General features: G+C 44.7%; 1 protein-coding gene across 1 annotated transcript; it reads left to right on the top strand.

The window, feature by feature from the left end:
* Positions 1-1701: 1701 nt before the first annotated feature.
* On the top strand, positions 1702-17344 carry CAV1 (caveolin 1). The gene is made up of 2 exons (XM_082006465.1): positions 1702-1901; positions 16366-17344. Exons 1-2 carry the CDS (start codon positions 1797-1799, stop codon positions 16705-16707), a joined length of 447 nt encoding a protein of 148 aa, XP_081862591.1. The 5' UTR covers positions 1702-1796; the 3' UTR covers positions 16708-17344.
* The last annotated feature ends 506 nt before the right edge of the window (positions 17345-17850 follow it).

Here is a 17850-nt window from a genome sequence, read left to right as displayed (position 1 = left end):
AGTTTATAGATGCATAGTGCCATTGAAACCCTAACCTGGACCATCTTGAATATGGCGATGATTCCTTATAGCTTTTACACCAACATACGCCCCCGGAGCTTACAAAGGACCTCGAGAACAGAGCATGGCAAAATGTCAGCGTCCCACCATCCCTCTGTAAAAGTAAATCCCAGTGGGTAATATGCGTGGCAGCCATGCATGGGTCAGTGTCCTCTCGGGAAAAAATATAGCACAGTTAAAGTGCAAGACTGTTAAATATTTGCATAGTTTTGTAATGAACCAGTTGAGAAAATCTCTTTTTCTTCATCCCACGGATGTCCAAGTTTCCACAATTGTTCCTGGGGCAGCGGTGACTGTGTGTAAACTACTGTCAGTGCCGGTAGCGGGGGGTGGGGGTGGGGGGGAGCCCTACAAACGCCTCGCTCGCTCTGGACGTGAAACACAACGAAAGTTTTCCATCTCTTCATCGCCTCCTTGCCTCCCCTCGTCTCCTGGCCGTCTGCGAGGACCTGCCACTGCCCGGGAGGTCGGGGGCGGCCGGGGCAGGGAGGGCGGCGTGGAGGGGACCCTATCCCTGTCCTAGACCCTGTCCCTCTCTCCCCGTCCCCGCGCGGCGTGGCCCAGGCATCCGGGACCGGGTCCGCCAGCTTTCAGGTTGCCGGGGCAGGGCTGCTTTCTCCTCCCACCCCCGGCTGCTCCCAGCCGCGTTGCGATACGCCGGGCCCTACCGCGGCTTGTCATCCACCCCAGCCGAAGGCAGGGAGCAGCCCCTGGCCGGCGGCCAGCCGTCACCCTCCCAGCTGCGCCCCCCCGGCCGGCCGCTCCGCAGAGCGGGATTCTCCTGCCTCCGGTCCCACACGCTCCAGCGCAGAGAAACCCGCGGCGGAGCCGCCAGCCAGCCCGCGGCAGCATGTCCGCTACCAAATACGTAGACTCGGAGGTAGGACTGCGGCGGGGACGGAGCCAGGGCATCCCCGCTGCCTGCCCCGCCGCCCGCCCGCCCGGCCAGAGGAGCGGGACGGGGCTGGGGGCAGCTGGGCGGCGGACCCCGCGCCCGGCGCCCGGCGGGGAGGGAGGGCAACCGGGCACCTGAGGGGCAGGGGCAGCGGGGTGGGGGGGACACGGCGGGCCTCGTCCCCGGCGGCGGGGCCGGGGCCGCGGTGAGGGCGTCGTGGTGTCGGCCGTAAGGCGAGGGCGGTATATGGAGGGCGCTGCGGCCAGGGCGCGGGGCTGAAGGGGGCACGGTGATGGCCGTGGGGGGAAGGCGGTATAGTATGTGAGGGCGGTATAGTATGTGAGGGCGGTATAGTATGTGAGGGCGCTATAGTGAGGACAGGACGGCGAGGGCGCCGGGGTGGAGGAGGGGGCACGGTGAGGGCGCCGTGCTTCGGTGCGCGCGGAGAGGGCGGTATGGCGAGGGCAGCGCGGGGCAGCTGCGCTCCGCCCCGGGGCAGCGCCGCGGGGAGCGGGGCTGGGCGCGGGCGGTGCGGGGCGCGGCGGGGCCAGGGCCGCCTGGCGGCGGGAGCGGGAGCCGGTGCCGGCACCGCGGGGGTGTGGTGTGCGCCCCGCGGCCGCGGTTAAATAGCCGGGGCGAGAGCCGCCCCGCAGCCAGGCTCCCGCCGCTCCGCGCTCCCCGCGGGACCCGGGGCCGCCTCCCCCAGCCCGCCCTCCTGCCCGGCCCTGCCCGGCCCTCCTCGGCTCGGCGCTCCCCTCCCGCCCGCTCTCCCTCTCCGCAGGGCTTCCTCTACACGGCGCCCATCAGGGAGCAGGGCAACATCTACAAGCCCAACAACAAGATGATGGCAGATGAGCTGAGCGAAAAGGCGGTGCACGACGTGCACACCAAAGAGATCGACCTGGTCAACCGAGACCCCAAGCACCTCAACGACGACGTGGTCAAGGTGAGGGGGCCGAGGCGGGACGAGGCGAGGGGCGATGCCAGTTGCGGGCAGCTGCCTGTTCCTGCCAGGGCGACAGCAGCCCGCGAACCGCTTCTCTCCACCTGCTGCAAGAGGGAAAGGACGGGGTGTGGGGGTGGGGTGTGCCTTCGTAATTTATTTATCTTTTTCTTTAAAGAAGCGGGAGAGGGGCGGGCAGCGGGCCACGGCAGCCCGGGGGAGCTCCGTGCAGCGCGGCGGGGCTGCACACCCTCCGGCGGGCTGCCCCCGCTCTCCCCGCCGGGCTCGGAGCGCCGGGTCGGGGCACCGCGGGGCTACGTCCCGCCGCGGGGCTCCCTGCAGCTGTGTGCCGGCAGCTCGGCCCCGTTTCCCTCCGGGGAGAACGTTCCGTGACCTTACGCAACACCGGCAGAGGGATTTTCCTTCCCGCGGGCACGTATAGAGGCAGGGCAGGGAGGTGGCACCAAACCCGTGCGGTCCGAGCTGTGCTGCTGGACACGGCCTGCGGGACAGACCAGCCTCCCATGGCCAAGTGCAAAATCAGAGGTCCTGGGGTCGTCTGGATTTTTGTCCTTGCTTTATTTTGTTTTCCTTGGGTGTTTTTCCTTCCCTCAAGAAATGATAAATGGAAACAAGCTAAGCCAAATCTAACTGTGCCCTTGTCTAGATTTTTGTTGTTGTTGTTTGGGTTTTTAATTCAGAGTTTGAACTGTTTTGACAAATCAGCGTCGATGGAGATTTTTGCTTAAAGTCACTTTGGTCAGAAAAATCACAGAGTTGATTTTTCTCTTAGCAGACAAATTTTACACTATGCATGTGAAAATTGAGGATGCTGTCATCTGGGCTTGTCAGAACCGAAGGAAAACAGGAGTTGCCCAGCTGTAGTGAGTGACCAAGTCACTAACTGGCTTGTTTTAGTGTCCAGCAGAGTCAGAGTGTGTGCAGTTCACCATGTTTGTTGGTCAGGAAGACCCATTATTGAAAAAGAGAAATATTTCATTGTTTCCAGACAATCAAAAGATTGGACTCTGGTTCCTGAATGTGTGTCAGTAAAATGATTCATGCTACATGGAGACAATATAGCAAGGTGCCGAGTAACCTCATATTCCACTGACTTCAATGCAATTTGAAGGTGATGAATATGACTAGCCATCGTGCTGGATCAGCACTAAGCATTATCCCTCCGAGCAGGCTTTATCTTTAAGGAGCCGTTGTCATCTTTGCAATCTAGAAGAAAAGGAATAAAGTTTTTATTTGTTTAGAGAAAAAAATCATCAGTGTACCTAATGGTACAAAACTTCCATTAAAATGGTTGATTTTAAAAAGGAGAGAGAGAGATTCTTTTTTCTTGCACCCATGGAGGAGCAGCTGAGTAGACAGGGAATGCAAGAGCTGAAGAATGAGACTGCATCATGGCTTACTGCGTACATCAACAGAAGAAGTCCCCAAAGCAACCAAACCTTCTGAGGATGAGTCATAGCCCCCAAGCAAGTCGGAATCCGAGTGTCCACAGACTTAACTAGGGAAAGAAAGATCCTGCTGGGAAAAGCGGGAGACCACTGATGGAAAAAACTCCTAATGTACTTGAAAGAAACTGGAGCGGACAAAGCCCATCCTTGCTCTCTCTACCTCCCACCGGGGCAATGATTAAGAAAGGCTGTTATGTCCAGTCATCCAAAAGACAGTTGAAAAGTAAGAATTACAGGAACAGAAAAACAAACTTTTTAGTTTGTGTTTTCAAAATAATTGTGGACAAACACGTTCGTTGAAAACCAGCAAACAGCCAGAATACCAGTACCGCCTCTGTGTCAGCAAGTAAGCTCCTGGTAGTGCACGTAGTCACGTCAAGACACAGGAATGCATCAAAATTAATCTGATGGCAACCAGACAGCATCCATTTAGCACCATAAAACAGCAGCATTTGTAAAAAAAAGTGGGCATTGTGAAACAACATTTTTCTGTCATGTTACAAGGATAAAAAAGAATTGCTTTGATTTTTATAAGTTATTTCATGGATAGGTCCAACCTGAAAAGTAGAGGGAGGAATTTTGCCACAATTTGAGTTGATTTGCACACTACTTTTAGGTTCAGCTTGTTAGAAGTAGCCATGAAGTTCAGAATCAGTACCTAAGGGACAGGCTCAGATTGGGGTGAAGGTGCACAGATTCAGTTACTGCCTTAGCTATCAGTCTGTGGTCCCCTTCTGTCATGTATCAGCCTTTACTTCAGTTGTAAATCATCCAGGCAGAGAGTAAAAAATATGCCTGTATGACAGAAGGAGTCCACGGTCTCAGCTGGGTACTGAAAGACAGAGAAAAAATAATGTTTGGTGGTACTGTAAGCCAGAAGTATGGTTCAGGCTTAGCTCAGTTTTATTTAGAGCCGTTGCATTTTTCTAGATTGAGAACCTTCTGCTTTTTACCCAGCATTTAATGCATTTCTTGCCACTTGACTATGAGGCACAATAGCATGGAAACTGGGGACAAATCAGTCAGCCATGAAATAGAAATGATTAGACAGAGAATGAGGAATCTGCTCTGTAAGCAGCTCTCTAAAAGGCCTCAGTGTTGTCTGCATTCAAATACTTCCCATAGCACATTTTAAAAATAACCCTTGCTTGTGAGAAGCTGGAGACATGTTCCCTTGGTGTGCAACATGCAGCATCTCCACCGCTTCCTCTGCAGCAGATACACGGTGCAGGCAGCAATAGGGCAGGGATCCAGGCAAGAGGGAGAGACCCAGTCGAGATCCTTTTATGAAAACTAGACACATGGAGCAGCTTTATACCAAAGTTATTGGTGACCTCAACTTTCTTTAGGGTTTATCTTCAAACTAGCTACCAGGTGGAAGCTAAGTGCTGGGAGGTTTCCAGAAAAGTGGGGCGAATGACTGGATTTCTGTTCAGAGAGGGATGGAAATGAGGCCTTACCCAACCTGAGGTCCGCAAGCAGCGGAGTTGGCAGCTCTGTGCTGGAGGAAGCACGATCTAGTAAAGTTACCAGAATTTCCTTCCTGTTCCAGTTCCTTCAGCGGGGAGTGGAAAGGAAGGGGTTTCTTCCTCACACGACTGCCCTCATGCGTCACCTTGGCAGGGGGAGAACTTGCAAGGGTGGTCCCGTTCCTTGAGGCGCTGGCTTGCCAAGTTGGCTAGTGGTGCAGGCGGCAAGGTGGGGATCTAGCGAGGGAGAGACAGCTTCTGTGCACCGGGGAGCTCCCCGGGAGTCGCGCCGGTGATTATACAGCTATTTTGCCTCACAGCTGTATCTGCTTCCTATGCCCTTCACTGGACGAGTCTACTGTTGGACTTGTGTCCCACAGGTTTTATTTATGGGTGACGAGACGCAACAAACAGGATAGAAAGCTGATAGGTTTTTTCTCTCATTCGTTCCCCGATGACCCAGGACTCACATGGAGGTGCCTGAAGTTCAGCTTTTGCTCTTCCTGTTTCCCAACACAGTATTTGTGTTTTCCAGAGGGTGGCTAAATTACAGCCTTCCAACTCTTTGGAGTTCAGAGTTTCTCAAAGTATCTGTGGTCAAGTCTGCACAAAGTTTACTGAATTTGGAAGAAACAGAGGAGGGAGACAGTTCTCCTGCAGCTTGGTCTTCTCAGTGCTTCCTTGCTCCTTGCCCAGGATGGGGATGCCGGCCCTGCGAAGTCTGCTCCTTTGGGCCTAGAGAGGACCGAACATGCCGTCACATTTTACAGATTACAGTTTTTTCCTATGGTGGTGTGCCAGGAGGAGAGGCCTGTGCCTGGTCTACCATCCAGAACATAATTATTATTTTGTTTTAAACAAGTGGTGTCTATCTGCTGTTTGTTGCATAAGAGGCCTTTTCTCTCTGGAAAAAAAATTCCAGTACTTGGCTACAGATGTAAGGATGCAGAGCTTTTGTACCAAGTTTTAAACAGTTGTGTATTCATGCCTTCCTCTTAAAACTAATGAAGTTAAGGAAATTCAGCTCGCTGCAAGGAAAAGTCTGGAATTTTTCGTCAGATGTTGACAAATACCATAACACCCTTATGTAGGCATTAGGGAGGAAAACATCACTCGGCCATTTTAAAGCCTTTTACAATTTCTGCCTCTTTCTAAGAAAAAGAGAGTTTTTTTAAAGAACGTTTGCCTTTTTTTTTTTTTTTAATCCTCCGCAATTGCGGTCCCTCCCTGTTGCGCTGAGCACGGTGAGATGCAGGTGAGTAGGCAGAGCACCTCCCATCTCCACAGCTGAGAACCTCCTGCAAGGAAAGCAGGCATCGTCCCCCGCTCTTTTTGGATGGGAGGGCTACGGCGTGGAGGGCTGTCACTCTGATGTGACAGCAGGCGTCACCCTGGGAGGAACAGAGTTCTGTGCTTCAGCAGGGTAAAACAAGAGAAGAGCAGAGCTCAGTCAGGTGCTTTTCCTGAAACGAGGAACTAAGTGGAATTTAATGCAGACCCCGCGTTCTTTGTTTTCAGCTGATGTTAAGAGTCCTGAGAAAACAGATAAATATGTAAGTTTAAAGACATCAATATAAATATGTAAGTATGTAAATATGTAAACATGTAAATATACAAATATACAAATATAAATACATGCAAGTGTAAATGTATAAATGATGTATGAATATGTAAATATACATGTGTGCGTGTATGTTCTAATCCAAGCTTGTCATCTGGGCCCTTGCTGCTGGCGGTGGGGGCAGTTAGGTATCTCTGGAGGCAGGTTGCCATCACGGAGCTCAGGCCTGACCCCAGGACGGGACGAGCGGTGCTCTCAGAGGGCGTGTTCCTCCCCATTGACGATACAGGTAGCCTAGACGTGGCACCTCACTTTTACAAAACTGCCTTCAAATGAAGTGATTCTGCAACTTTCCGTCATATTAACATCCAGCTGTGGGGTTTAGATTTAAAATGCAAGAATTTTCAAACGTTTGACTTTCGCTACCCACGTGGTGTAATTCTGCTTCAGATATTTCTTCCAATCGCTTTAGGAGCGAGAGATTAAAAACTGGAGTCATTATGAATGCCAGTTTATACGAGGACTAAGCGAAGTTTTAGAGTTCTGAAAAACAGTTTTCTTGCACATTAATTAGGAGTTCCCAGATACGGAATTTCTGAATGTCCGTGAGATTACAGATAATAATGACATCTGTTCTAATGAAAGCTTCTTTCCCCCCAAAAATGTGTTTGTGTTTAAGCTCATAGTATTATTAAAGCCTTATGGCACTGCCTTCTTTCTCAGCATGAACATGACTCATAACTCCATAGGAAAATGTTCACTTGATGGCCATGGGGACAGAGCCAACGATTCAGCATGGATGTTCCTTTTGTTAGAATTTATTGGACACTATCTCAGATTGAGAGGAGACAAATACTTTTAATTTCTGATAAATGCAACAGAATTCAGATTATACATTAGAACAATTTGAATTCATTTTAGAATTTTTATCCCACTGTATGAATAGAAATACCATCTCCTGTTGCAGAGAGTATGGATGCCTAAAACAAAAAATAATAATTGTTGAAATCCAAAACTCACCAGAGGGAAGAGGGATAAATGTGTAGAGTGGTTTCACTGGGGACCAATGAGGTGCCCAGTGAGAATTTGATCTTTGTTGTATTTTAGGCAACCGAGAGAAGAGAATATAAATTAACTTGGATGATTCCATAAAACTTGTGATCTCTGGAAAACTGAAGAGAGATATAGTGCTAAACTAAGATAATGAGTTTGTGTCTCCCACAGCTCTCATTATTATCTCTCTCTGAACAGACAGCGGGATGAAATCTACATTGGCAATTGATTTTTTGAGCTTTTTGATCCAGAACTACCATCTCTCTTTTCCAGGCAAACAACAGTAATAAAAACCATCTTGGCCTGAAAAGGATTTGTTATTTTGAAGATGAAAGAGAAGTTATGGCATTTAATTTCATTTGATTTACTGGGGAGGCAGGTTTAACTCTGTTAGTCCCTTTATATTTTTCTGGCAGATTTCTTATGAAAATGTCTTTTAAGAGTTTCAAAACAAACTTTGAATTTTATGCAATATCATTCTTGTCAGAAATTATGTCATCAGATTAGCATTCAAAAGGACAAATAGTTTCAGTACCACTACCCCCACTCTCATGAGCACATTAATTGATAAAACTTGCACCTGATTTTATTCAAGATAGTCAAAGAGCTGTGCTATAGATGTTAGTAGGCCTGTACAAGGATGGTGTTTGTCCGTAGTTTTCTATTTTATCTGGCCCATGTACTTTATTTTCAAATAAATGGGAACTGATAAATTCAGTTTCGTAGCTAAGAAGTGAGACGATGTTCTCACAGCTGAAGGTGAAAGCATCACATTCCCTGTCCAAACTCCTGCTGTGCTGAATTTATACTTGGAGTTCCAAAAAAGCCTAAGGGAGGCTCATAGACAGATTGCAACACTTCCTCTGTCAACTTTGAAATCCTTCTTGGAATTCAAACAGATTCTACAAAAAAACCCCATTTTTTTCCTCAAGATCAGGTTAATATCTCCTGTAGACCACAGCCACAAAGTCTCCTGTTGTTTTATGAAATCCAAGTTCATGTATCTCTCTTCTAGTGCAGTTTATGACAGGACCAGAACTGTAGATTAATGATGTCTTGATTTTTGTGAAATACTGAAGAAATAGTTACCTCATATTTAAGGGTCAGTGACTTAAGATCTTCCATAAGAAGTACAATCTTCCAACAGGAGAAATGCAGAGACAATTTTTTTTTTTTTTTTTTTAAAGAAACAGATAGGCAGCTGGGCATCACTGCACACTCACTGTCAGCAATAAGCATATTCAGGTAGAAATTAAGCAACAGGTGAGAAGAAGTTATACAGATTTGCTAAAAAGAATTGCAGCAGTTAACAGGAATGTGTTTGTGGGTGGCATACCTAGTTAAGAGTCTCCCCTCCTTAGACTCACTTTACAAATGATAAAGAGAAAAAAGCGGTTTCCAGATCTAAAGCACCCGCCAAAGGTGCCTCTCTCCATTGCACTACTAAAGAGTCTAAGGTCACTATATTTCCATTTCCCATTAGTGCCTAAATTTCAGAGGGAGGAGGCTAGAGTTCTAAAGTTCTAAAAAGTTATACATAATAGTTTATTACCTTAATAGCAGGTCTGTAAACCTGCATTGAGGGCAATATCATAATTAAATGTTTTATTTTATTTTTATATTATATATATAAAATAAAATATAAAAATAGAATATAAAATCTGTTTTCAGAATATTTTTACTTTTATTAATGTTTCTGGATTCTGCTTAACTCCAGATCCCACTGGAATCAATAAAAGAATTCCCTTTGTCTTTAGTGTAGCCAAAACTTCACCCGGTGTTCCTGTTGATGAAGATACCTCTTTAAACATACAGATGGACAGACATATGTTGAGGTACATACAGACGCAACAGAGTTCTTTGCTACAACAAGCTGTATCAAACAAGGAACTGCGGAACACGAAACAAATAACAAAACAAAGGAAGCCTCTTAAGAGTTTCTCTTGGGGAAAACGGCGATAACCTCCCAGCAGCCCAGTTTCCAGGGAGGAAAACAGCCACTTTATTTTCTGACTGACATCAACATATTTTCCAAGGAACGGGCTGACATGATATCCCCACCTGCGCAGGAAGTGTCGCTGTGTTTCAGAGGAGCAGATGTCTCCTCGAGGCTGCTGGTCTTTCCTTCTGCTGGGCTGTATCGAGGCAGGACAGGCAAGTGCTTCAGGAATTGATCTCTGGAGAACGGCTGGTTGCTACAGTGCTGACCCGTTGGCATCAGTCGCATTTTTCTCACGAGTACTTCCGCAGCTCTCGATGAGCCTGCCCATCTGATAAAAGAAAGCCCTTCACCAGGGCTTTTCTAGTCCGTAATCAGTAATTCAGAACGGGCAGGGAGCAGGAGGTTGTTCTCTCACTAATTAGTAGCGAATTATTTTTTGGCTATATTCGTTGATGTTCAGTTTGTGAAAGGGTGATCTGCAGTCACGACCTTTTTCTAAGTCATGGCATTATTAAGTATTTTTCATAATCCATTTCAATATTTGTTATGAGTGCAGTAGGGGTCACTCCTGCCCGGACTGGTTTTCTTCTCTGGCTAGAAGAGTGTAGTCCTTCGACTCCACTTTTCAACATGAATATCCTTGTTTGTTAAAGCATTGTTTGCTTTTCTGGCATACTCTATAGTACTCGGGAAAGATTCACTATTTCCATTAAGAGATCTGCCAGCAGAACGCTTTTCTTGCCGTATTATGGAAAGCAGGCACAGGGAGACTGGCAAATTCATTGGTCACTTTGAACACGTAGCTGGGGTGGAACAGTTCTGCTTGCTTGTTTAGGGTTTCATTCGCTTCGGAATTACTTGTTTGTCATTTTTCTGCACTTAAGCAGCCTTACACAAAACCTGTGGTCCTAGCCATCTGCGCTCATGGCATCTCTTTTTTCGTGCAAAGGAGTGAGTGTTGTGCCATCTGATCTGGCCAGAAGAGCAGTGTGCTCTGAAGAGAGAGTTCAAGGTTGACAGGAAGAGCCTAATCTTGCTGCACCCCAGCCTGGAGTGATTCTTGGGTTCCCTTGTTAGGTGCTTGCCGCCATACCAAGAGTCGAGCCGGTTTCTTGTGTTGTGATGGAACTTAGCCCATCTCTGAACACTGATGGATGTTCATGTTTTGTAGTCACCAGTGCTGTAGCCTGAGGCTCATAGAAATACTCTGGAATAGAGTGAGTTTTGCCTTTACTACACACCTGACAGCACCTAATGTTTGCTGTCGACAACAATGATTAATGAGGAAGTAGAACATCTGGGCATCATGAAGCTCTTATGTTTTCAGGAACAAAGTACCAGCTTCTCCACATAACTGCAGGTAAATGTTTGCCAGATGGAGATTACAGAGGACTCCTGAAAGGGGGAATGAGTCTCCTGGTGTCTGGCAGGTGAGGGAAGGGAGAAGAGCAGCTTTACTCCTATAAGCCCCCATAAAATGCTGATGACCTGAATAATTTTTTTCTGATAGACTCAGTACAGTAAATTTTTCTATGTAATGGATATTACGTACCTCAAAGAACAAACTTTTGAGGAGAAGCACAACTGGTAAGTAGGCAATTTGAGGTTGGCATTTAACACACTTTTCCAGCCTGCCAGCTTTTAATACATAGGGACTAAAGTGGTACAGTCAACAGGTCAACTATTTTCATATATAAGGCATATATTCGTAAGTCAGCTGTGGTTTTTTAGATAAAACAGTAACTTCACACGGCTAAGCTTTTTGAATGAATGGTTTTTTTCTTTAACAGACTTTGAAAAAAGATGACAAATTCCCCATACTGTTTCCCTTTCTTGTAAATAAATGTCTTTTAGAATCAAAGCAGGTTCCTTAATTTCCTGATAAAAGTTTAATAAACATATGCAGAGCAAAAGAAGCTGCGGTAATTCTCATAGCAGAATCAGACAAAAGCTTCAAGCAATGTAAAAACTGGCTTTACCCAACTGAATAGTAGGAAACAAAGAATAGCTGAAGTCAGGAAGTGTATTGTAGGCATGGAACAGGAGTTGATAGTGTTTAATAGCTTTGGCTGAAACAGAAGGCTGTAGCAAGTTATTAGCATCCTTTGGAGGGTCAAAACAAATTTCCTTTACTTCTCTCCTTGCTGCAAGTGAACGTGCCTGTATTTTCATTTGCTTGGCAGGTAACTCAACATGATTTCACAGCACACCCTGACAGCTCTGGAGGAACAAACTGCATGCTGAACATGCAATCTACTGAACCTGTGCCTAACCTGAGCATGCCTTTATGTAGATAAAACAAAAGTTCTTCACAGATGCACGTGATGCTTTGGCAAAAGTGCCCTTGAGAACAATACCCTAAAAAAGGTATCTTATTCTGGCAAGCCAGTTAGATTCATTACCAGAAATTAGAGTGTCTTTTTTCCCTAGGAACCTATTTCTGGCCACTGCTCTTTCTCCTGTCAGTCCTATTTTTACTTTACTTAGTTCAGTTGGACTACCGTTATCTGTCTTGATGACACTCGCTGTCACTGAGTGCGACTGAACTAAAGACCAGAGGAGCATAACAGCGTAATAGGAGGGATGGAGGAGTGAGTAAGCCAAGTGATGTAAATGGAACCCATAGCAAGGCAAAATGCATCTAGTCACCTATTCCTCCCGCTGCCTGTGGAGGACTGATCCCTATGAGTTAAAAACAGGATCTTTGATGGGAGTGGTTCAGTGCAGGAAGAATCTGGGTGATAATCTCAGTTCCTGCAGCATAAGGACTTAGCTGTACTGCCTGAACCGTGAAATAAACAGCATTTCCCAGCCAGTGGTTCTGTACATGATCTGTTAGCAGCAGAGAAACAGAAGAGCCCAGATTACCTCTGTAATTTAGATTGTACACTGCTGCGGATAAGTCTGGTCTTGGACAGCACCGTGGATGTTCGCATTCCAGTCGTAGCTGGACTCTCTTGACATGTATGTAGTTTCATAACATTCTTATGGCTTTCAGGGAGATAACAGCTTCATTTTAACACCGTATTCAGCTGAGAGTCTCTGAGCTGCAACGCTGTTTTTCCATCTTTTCACTCTCAAGTTAAGTTTGGTATCTCCCATATCCAAACTGGAGCAATGTGGAACATGGGACTTGAGGAATAATGAAATGGGAAAGATATGGTAGTGAAACATCAGCTGTGGTTCCTACAGGGCCATCTATTCAGCTTCTGCGCATTGGTAGAAACGTTCTGAGAGCTGTTGAAATTGCTCCAAGAAGGTAATCTCTTGACAATTGTTGGTGGCACGGATAGACCGCTATTACCATCTCACAGGCAGATTGATTCCCAAGTACTTTTAGGACAACTGTATATCACTTGAGCTGGGAAATCCCAACCAAAGATATATCATAAGTGTTCTAATATTAGCATCATCGCCTGGAATGAGGACAGGGCTGTCCATCTGGAAATGTTACATGGTGTGATTCTTCTGTCAGCTCCCCAGGGTGAACTCCATGGACATCTTGGAGTGCACAACAGGCTAAAAACATCAGTTACTAAGAATCACGATTACAGAAAGTTTACTATTTGATTTGAAAACTGAAGAGTTTACTGTGTTCCATTTTTCAGTAAAGCATTCATTATAATGAATTATTGTGAAAGGAATCAAATTACAGGCCAGTCTTACTATTTATTTTAAAAGTTCTAGGAACTTCACATTAACCTATGGTTTCTTTTTGCATGCCAAAAACATGCTTTGCTGATAAAAATAGGTCCCACAGCTAAATTGAAGATGTAACCATGAAAAGGCTGATGGACCTCAATGCAAACTTGCTTTCCTGCTGAGATTTAATATTTCCCTTATGGACCTTGGAAAAATACAAGAGACTCCGCCACAACTGAATAAAAAGAGTTTAGGTGTGACCCTAAATAGTCCTTGACGTACTGAAGTGCATGTGATGGCTGTGTGCACAAACTGGCTCTGCCAATGATCACATCAGCTGGTGGGAAGCATGCAATAAATTGCCAGAAGTTTTGGAATAAGACAGTTATGCTTAACCTATGAGAAAAAAAGTAGTCTTTGTGCAGTAGCAGTTTTTGAAAAGCAACTTTTTTTTGCTGTAATCATCTTGGGGTTTGCCATCATCTGCATATTTTTATTATGTGATTTCAAGGCAAACGATGATAAGCCAAGAACACCCATTTGCTTTGAAAATGAGCTAACATGGGATATGGGCTGCAATGAAAAGTTTGCTTTTGAATAGCTGCAGAAACAGATACTTGCTTGTGTATTCCAGAAAGAAAATATACTTGCTCCATAAACTCAGGCATACCTTTTTCCAACATGTGTATTCAGTTGAATGATCTATATTTCAATGAACAAAATACAGATCTTCTTAAAATCATATTGGGGAGGGAAAGGGGCAGAGGGGAGCAGGGGTAGATATAAGACAATTAGATGTCGTCATCAGTAGATATTATTGACTTCTCCATGTATACAAATGCAACCTTTTCTTCTTTCTTTCATGGTGCGGTCCTAAAATCCCATGATTGATACAAGGAGAGCTGATTGGTTCATTTGGTAAAAAGATCACAATACATCCAGCAAAGTTCCTTGCTCTGTCTTGCTAGACTGCAGCTAATTTTTAATGACTGATTCATGTGCTTATTTTATGGCCAAAGTACTTCATAAAGCTAATTTTTTGTCAGTTGTTTAGTCCTCAAACATGAATTTTTATATCTAATAACCCCACTTGAAAATAGAGTGCATATTGTTAGCTGTGATGCCTTCCCCAGAATTAGTTATTTCCACCAGAGCTTCAGTCTTGCACCCACTGAAATTACAGAGCCCAAATAATTTCCATTTTCCTGTCTCCACGCAGCGGTGAATGTAGTGTACTTTCTATGCTGTCTTTAGACACTGGTTTGAAGGAAACTGTTTTCTAAGATTTTTACCAAAAATTCACGTGCACAGCATTTTTGTGTGCAGACTCAGAGGTTATTGTATACCCATAGAACTATTGCAGAAGAGAACCGTGATTCAAACTCTTTTCATTTTCTCTTTTTGTAGCTATTATTTAAAATTGTGCTGTTCAGTTTCAGAAAGTCCAGACAGACTTTTGTCTCTGCACGCCTTTATGGACGAGTGTGCAGCGCTGAGGTGTGTTCCTTGGGTACTCTGCCAACGCAAAGTCTGCCACTGGTTTCTGTGGAGACAGAATTTCAACCCAAATGCTACCTTTAGGTGTGATGGTGGTGATGATGATGAATTCCCATCCCAAAGAATCATAGATCGCTTTCAGATCACTAGAGCCTAGTTCAGAGTAGCAGATAAAGAGGAGGTTTACAGTTTGCGTTATGTGATGTCTAGAGAAGCATGGGCAGACAGGCCTAATAATGTGTTGAATTAAGACAGATATTTGATATCACAGCTGATTCAGAAATTTTCTCCCAAGGACTTTCAAGCCCTTCAAGTAAATTGCACCTAGACTGTGCAGTTTTGCTTTGGAATTTTCTTTTTTGTTTAAGAAACTAGAAAGTCCAGTAGTTTTATAGTATTTTTCCCTTTGTTGGTAACTTCTGTTTGGAGGTGATTGGAGATTAAACAGGAGAGTGGGAGGGGTTCTTTCCAGTTATTATGTATATTTTAGATTAAAATAAGTGATTGTGAGCTTTTTCCTACGGTATGAGCAATACTTTTATACTTAGTGGGTGTATATTCACCTCCTTCCAGCATGATGAGGTCCTGTTGCCCAAGTTTCTGAGGCCGCTGGCCCATATCATGTTTACCCTGCTCCTGTAAGTCTTCACTTACGGCAGCATTGTCATCTCACTTTGGGATCCAGTCCCAGGAATGCAATTTCTTTTTTTTCTTTCATCTGACTTCAACACTCATTTAGTTTCTTGCAGGGGAATAGTGTTGTGATGTTCTCTTTCCTGTTGAATGCAGTACATATATGATTGGTTGTGCTAACTAAATGAAATATCCTGTATTGTGGGTTATATCAAACACATGTTTGTGTGACATGGAACTGAACATCATCGCAATTTTGTTAATTTTTGAATAGAAATGTTATGACAATTAAGCTTCCTGAATAGCTCAGTATTTCAACAGAGAGTGGTAAAATATGCCTGTTGGAATGCACTGCTTCCTTAGGTGACTTTTTGAACGATTTATGGATAGTCAAAACTATGAAATATGTGGAAGAGTGTGTTCCTTCTAAATATTAGTATGTTAGCCTAGCCACGTCTTTCATGAAGACTGTTATCGCATAAACAAGATAGGCTAGAACAACACAGCTCTAATGTGAAGAGCCTCCTTATGTTTAATAAGATGAAAGAGCTCCCTAACCCTTTCAGACTAAGGAGGAGCTCTACCTAATGCAGATCTAAATCCAGCATTTTATTTTTCAGTCTGCTAAGAACTATCTATGCCTGTTTCAGAGTATATATTTAAATAGCTAGCCTCACTGTTTATTTGCTGTCAAAATTTGTCAATGCTGTACAAGGAAGGATGGGAAAATTTGGACGATAAAACACATTTTATTGATACATGCTTGAGGTGTGTAAAAAGTCAAAGTAGTGACTGCATGTATTCCATTCATAAAGATGTGAAAGAGTTAAGTTAGGCAATGCAAACACGGTGATTCTCTTTACCTGGTTTGTTCCTTAAGCAGATTTTAAGGGCACTGCATACCCTTAGGGCTGTAGGAGAAGAGGAAAATATATTCAGTTTTGTGGTATCTCCATCTAGAAGGTAGATGTCTAATTTTGAGCTAATCATTGAGGCTCCCTGACAGTCACTGGAAAATTATGGTTACTGAAGATTCATGGCTTAAACAATGTGTTAAAACGGGTTGAATCATGTTGGGACGTAGGAAGAACGTGGTTCGGTGTTGTGTTGCAGTAGACCACTGCTATCCAGGAAAGGTGTTTCTGGAATCCACCCTTCGTGTGAACATCTGACTGACCTGACTTTGTGTTCTTTGCTGCAGATTGATTTTGAAGATGTGATTGCTGAGCCAGAGGGAACACACAGCTTTGATGGGATTTGGAAGGCCAGTTTTACCACCTTCACTGTAACGAAATACTGGTTTTATCGTTTACTATCAGCAATCTTTGGCATTCCTATGGCTCTCATCTGGGGCATCTACTTTGCCATTTTGTCATTCCTGCACATCTGGGCGGTGGTGCCGTGCATAAGGAGCTACCTGATTGAGATCCAGTGCATTAGCCGTGTCTATTCAATCTGCATCCACACGTTCTGCGACCCACTGTTTGAGGCCATAGGCAAAATGTTCAGCAGCATCCGAGCCACAGTACGGAAAGAGATTTGAGGGACATTTCAAGGAGAGCCATCAGCCTAGGAAGGGGGTAGGGGTTTTGTGTTGTTTGGAGTGTTTTGGTGCCAGTTTCGTGTTTCGCAAAGCAACATATAGCAACTGGTGGTGGATATACTGGCCCAAAACAAAGAATCACTTGCTCAGTTTCTTTTTCTACTGTTTATTCTTACCGGACTACTTGCCTTTTTTTTTTTTTTTTCCCCTTTTTCTTTTTTTTCCCTTCAGTCTGCATTTCAAACTAACCTTAAATGGCTATTCTTCCATGCCAGCTGCATATCATTTTGCTGGCTGTTCAATTCAGAGACTGAAGTGTTGTTGGATGCCTTTTTATCTCGCCCTTCATTCCTTGTGAGATAAATCCACAGTGATACTGAAGAACGACAAAAATGCTTTCCAACGCTATAAAGCCATTCATTTTATTGTGGCCAAAGAGCGCAGAGCTATTGCAGCAGAGTGAACGTGACCAGCTGGCAGGTTTTAGGAGAATGTTCTTTTTCAATTGGATTGTCAGTTGACTGCAGCTATTTACAGTCATGGTCAGATATGGTGCACTATGAATAAATTAGTCAAGTAAACAAATTACTGAACTAATATATGTCCTGAAAATCTAACACTTTATCAGGTTGGAGACACTGACACATGAAAGCTTTTCATGTGCATAAAAAGCTTCAGGCAGTGCCTTTCTGTCTCATTCTCTCGGAAGTTTGCAGTCGTTTTTTAACCTTCACTAGGATTGCAGAAGCAAACTGCAGCTTGAGAACTAAAACTGGTCATTATGGAAGAGTTTTCCTGACTGTGACTTACGACACATCCCTTAGAAAGCATTTAGGTGCTTTATCTCATAGGCTTCTCTTTATTTTTTTTTCAAAGTATTCATATAAATACATATCGCAGGTATGCCAGAGATAATCCTGAGTTACAAGGAAAATGAAAGTGTGCCAAACACAAGCCGCATGAGGCCAAGGAGGAGCTGCCCCTGAGAAAAACTTTTCTATCTGCTTCCAAAACTTCTCAGCATGCCACTAGCACACGGGTTATTTTCCGGAGAACGCCAGTTACCCTCAGCTTTGCTGAGTCTAAGCTAATCCATCGCAAGAGATGGTTTGGAAACTTCACATTTGTGGCTTGGTTTGTTCG

This window comes from Phaethon aethereus, assembly GCF_964289735.1.
Source record: "Phaethon aethereus genome assembly, chromosome: 1".
Classification (NCBI taxonomy): domain Eukaryota; kingdom Metazoa; phylum Chordata; class Aves; order Phaethontiformes; family Phaethontidae; genus Phaethon; species Phaethon aethereus.
The sequence above is the reverse complement of the archived record's forward strand: the minus strand, read 5'-3'. Positions and strand labels throughout refer to the sequence as shown.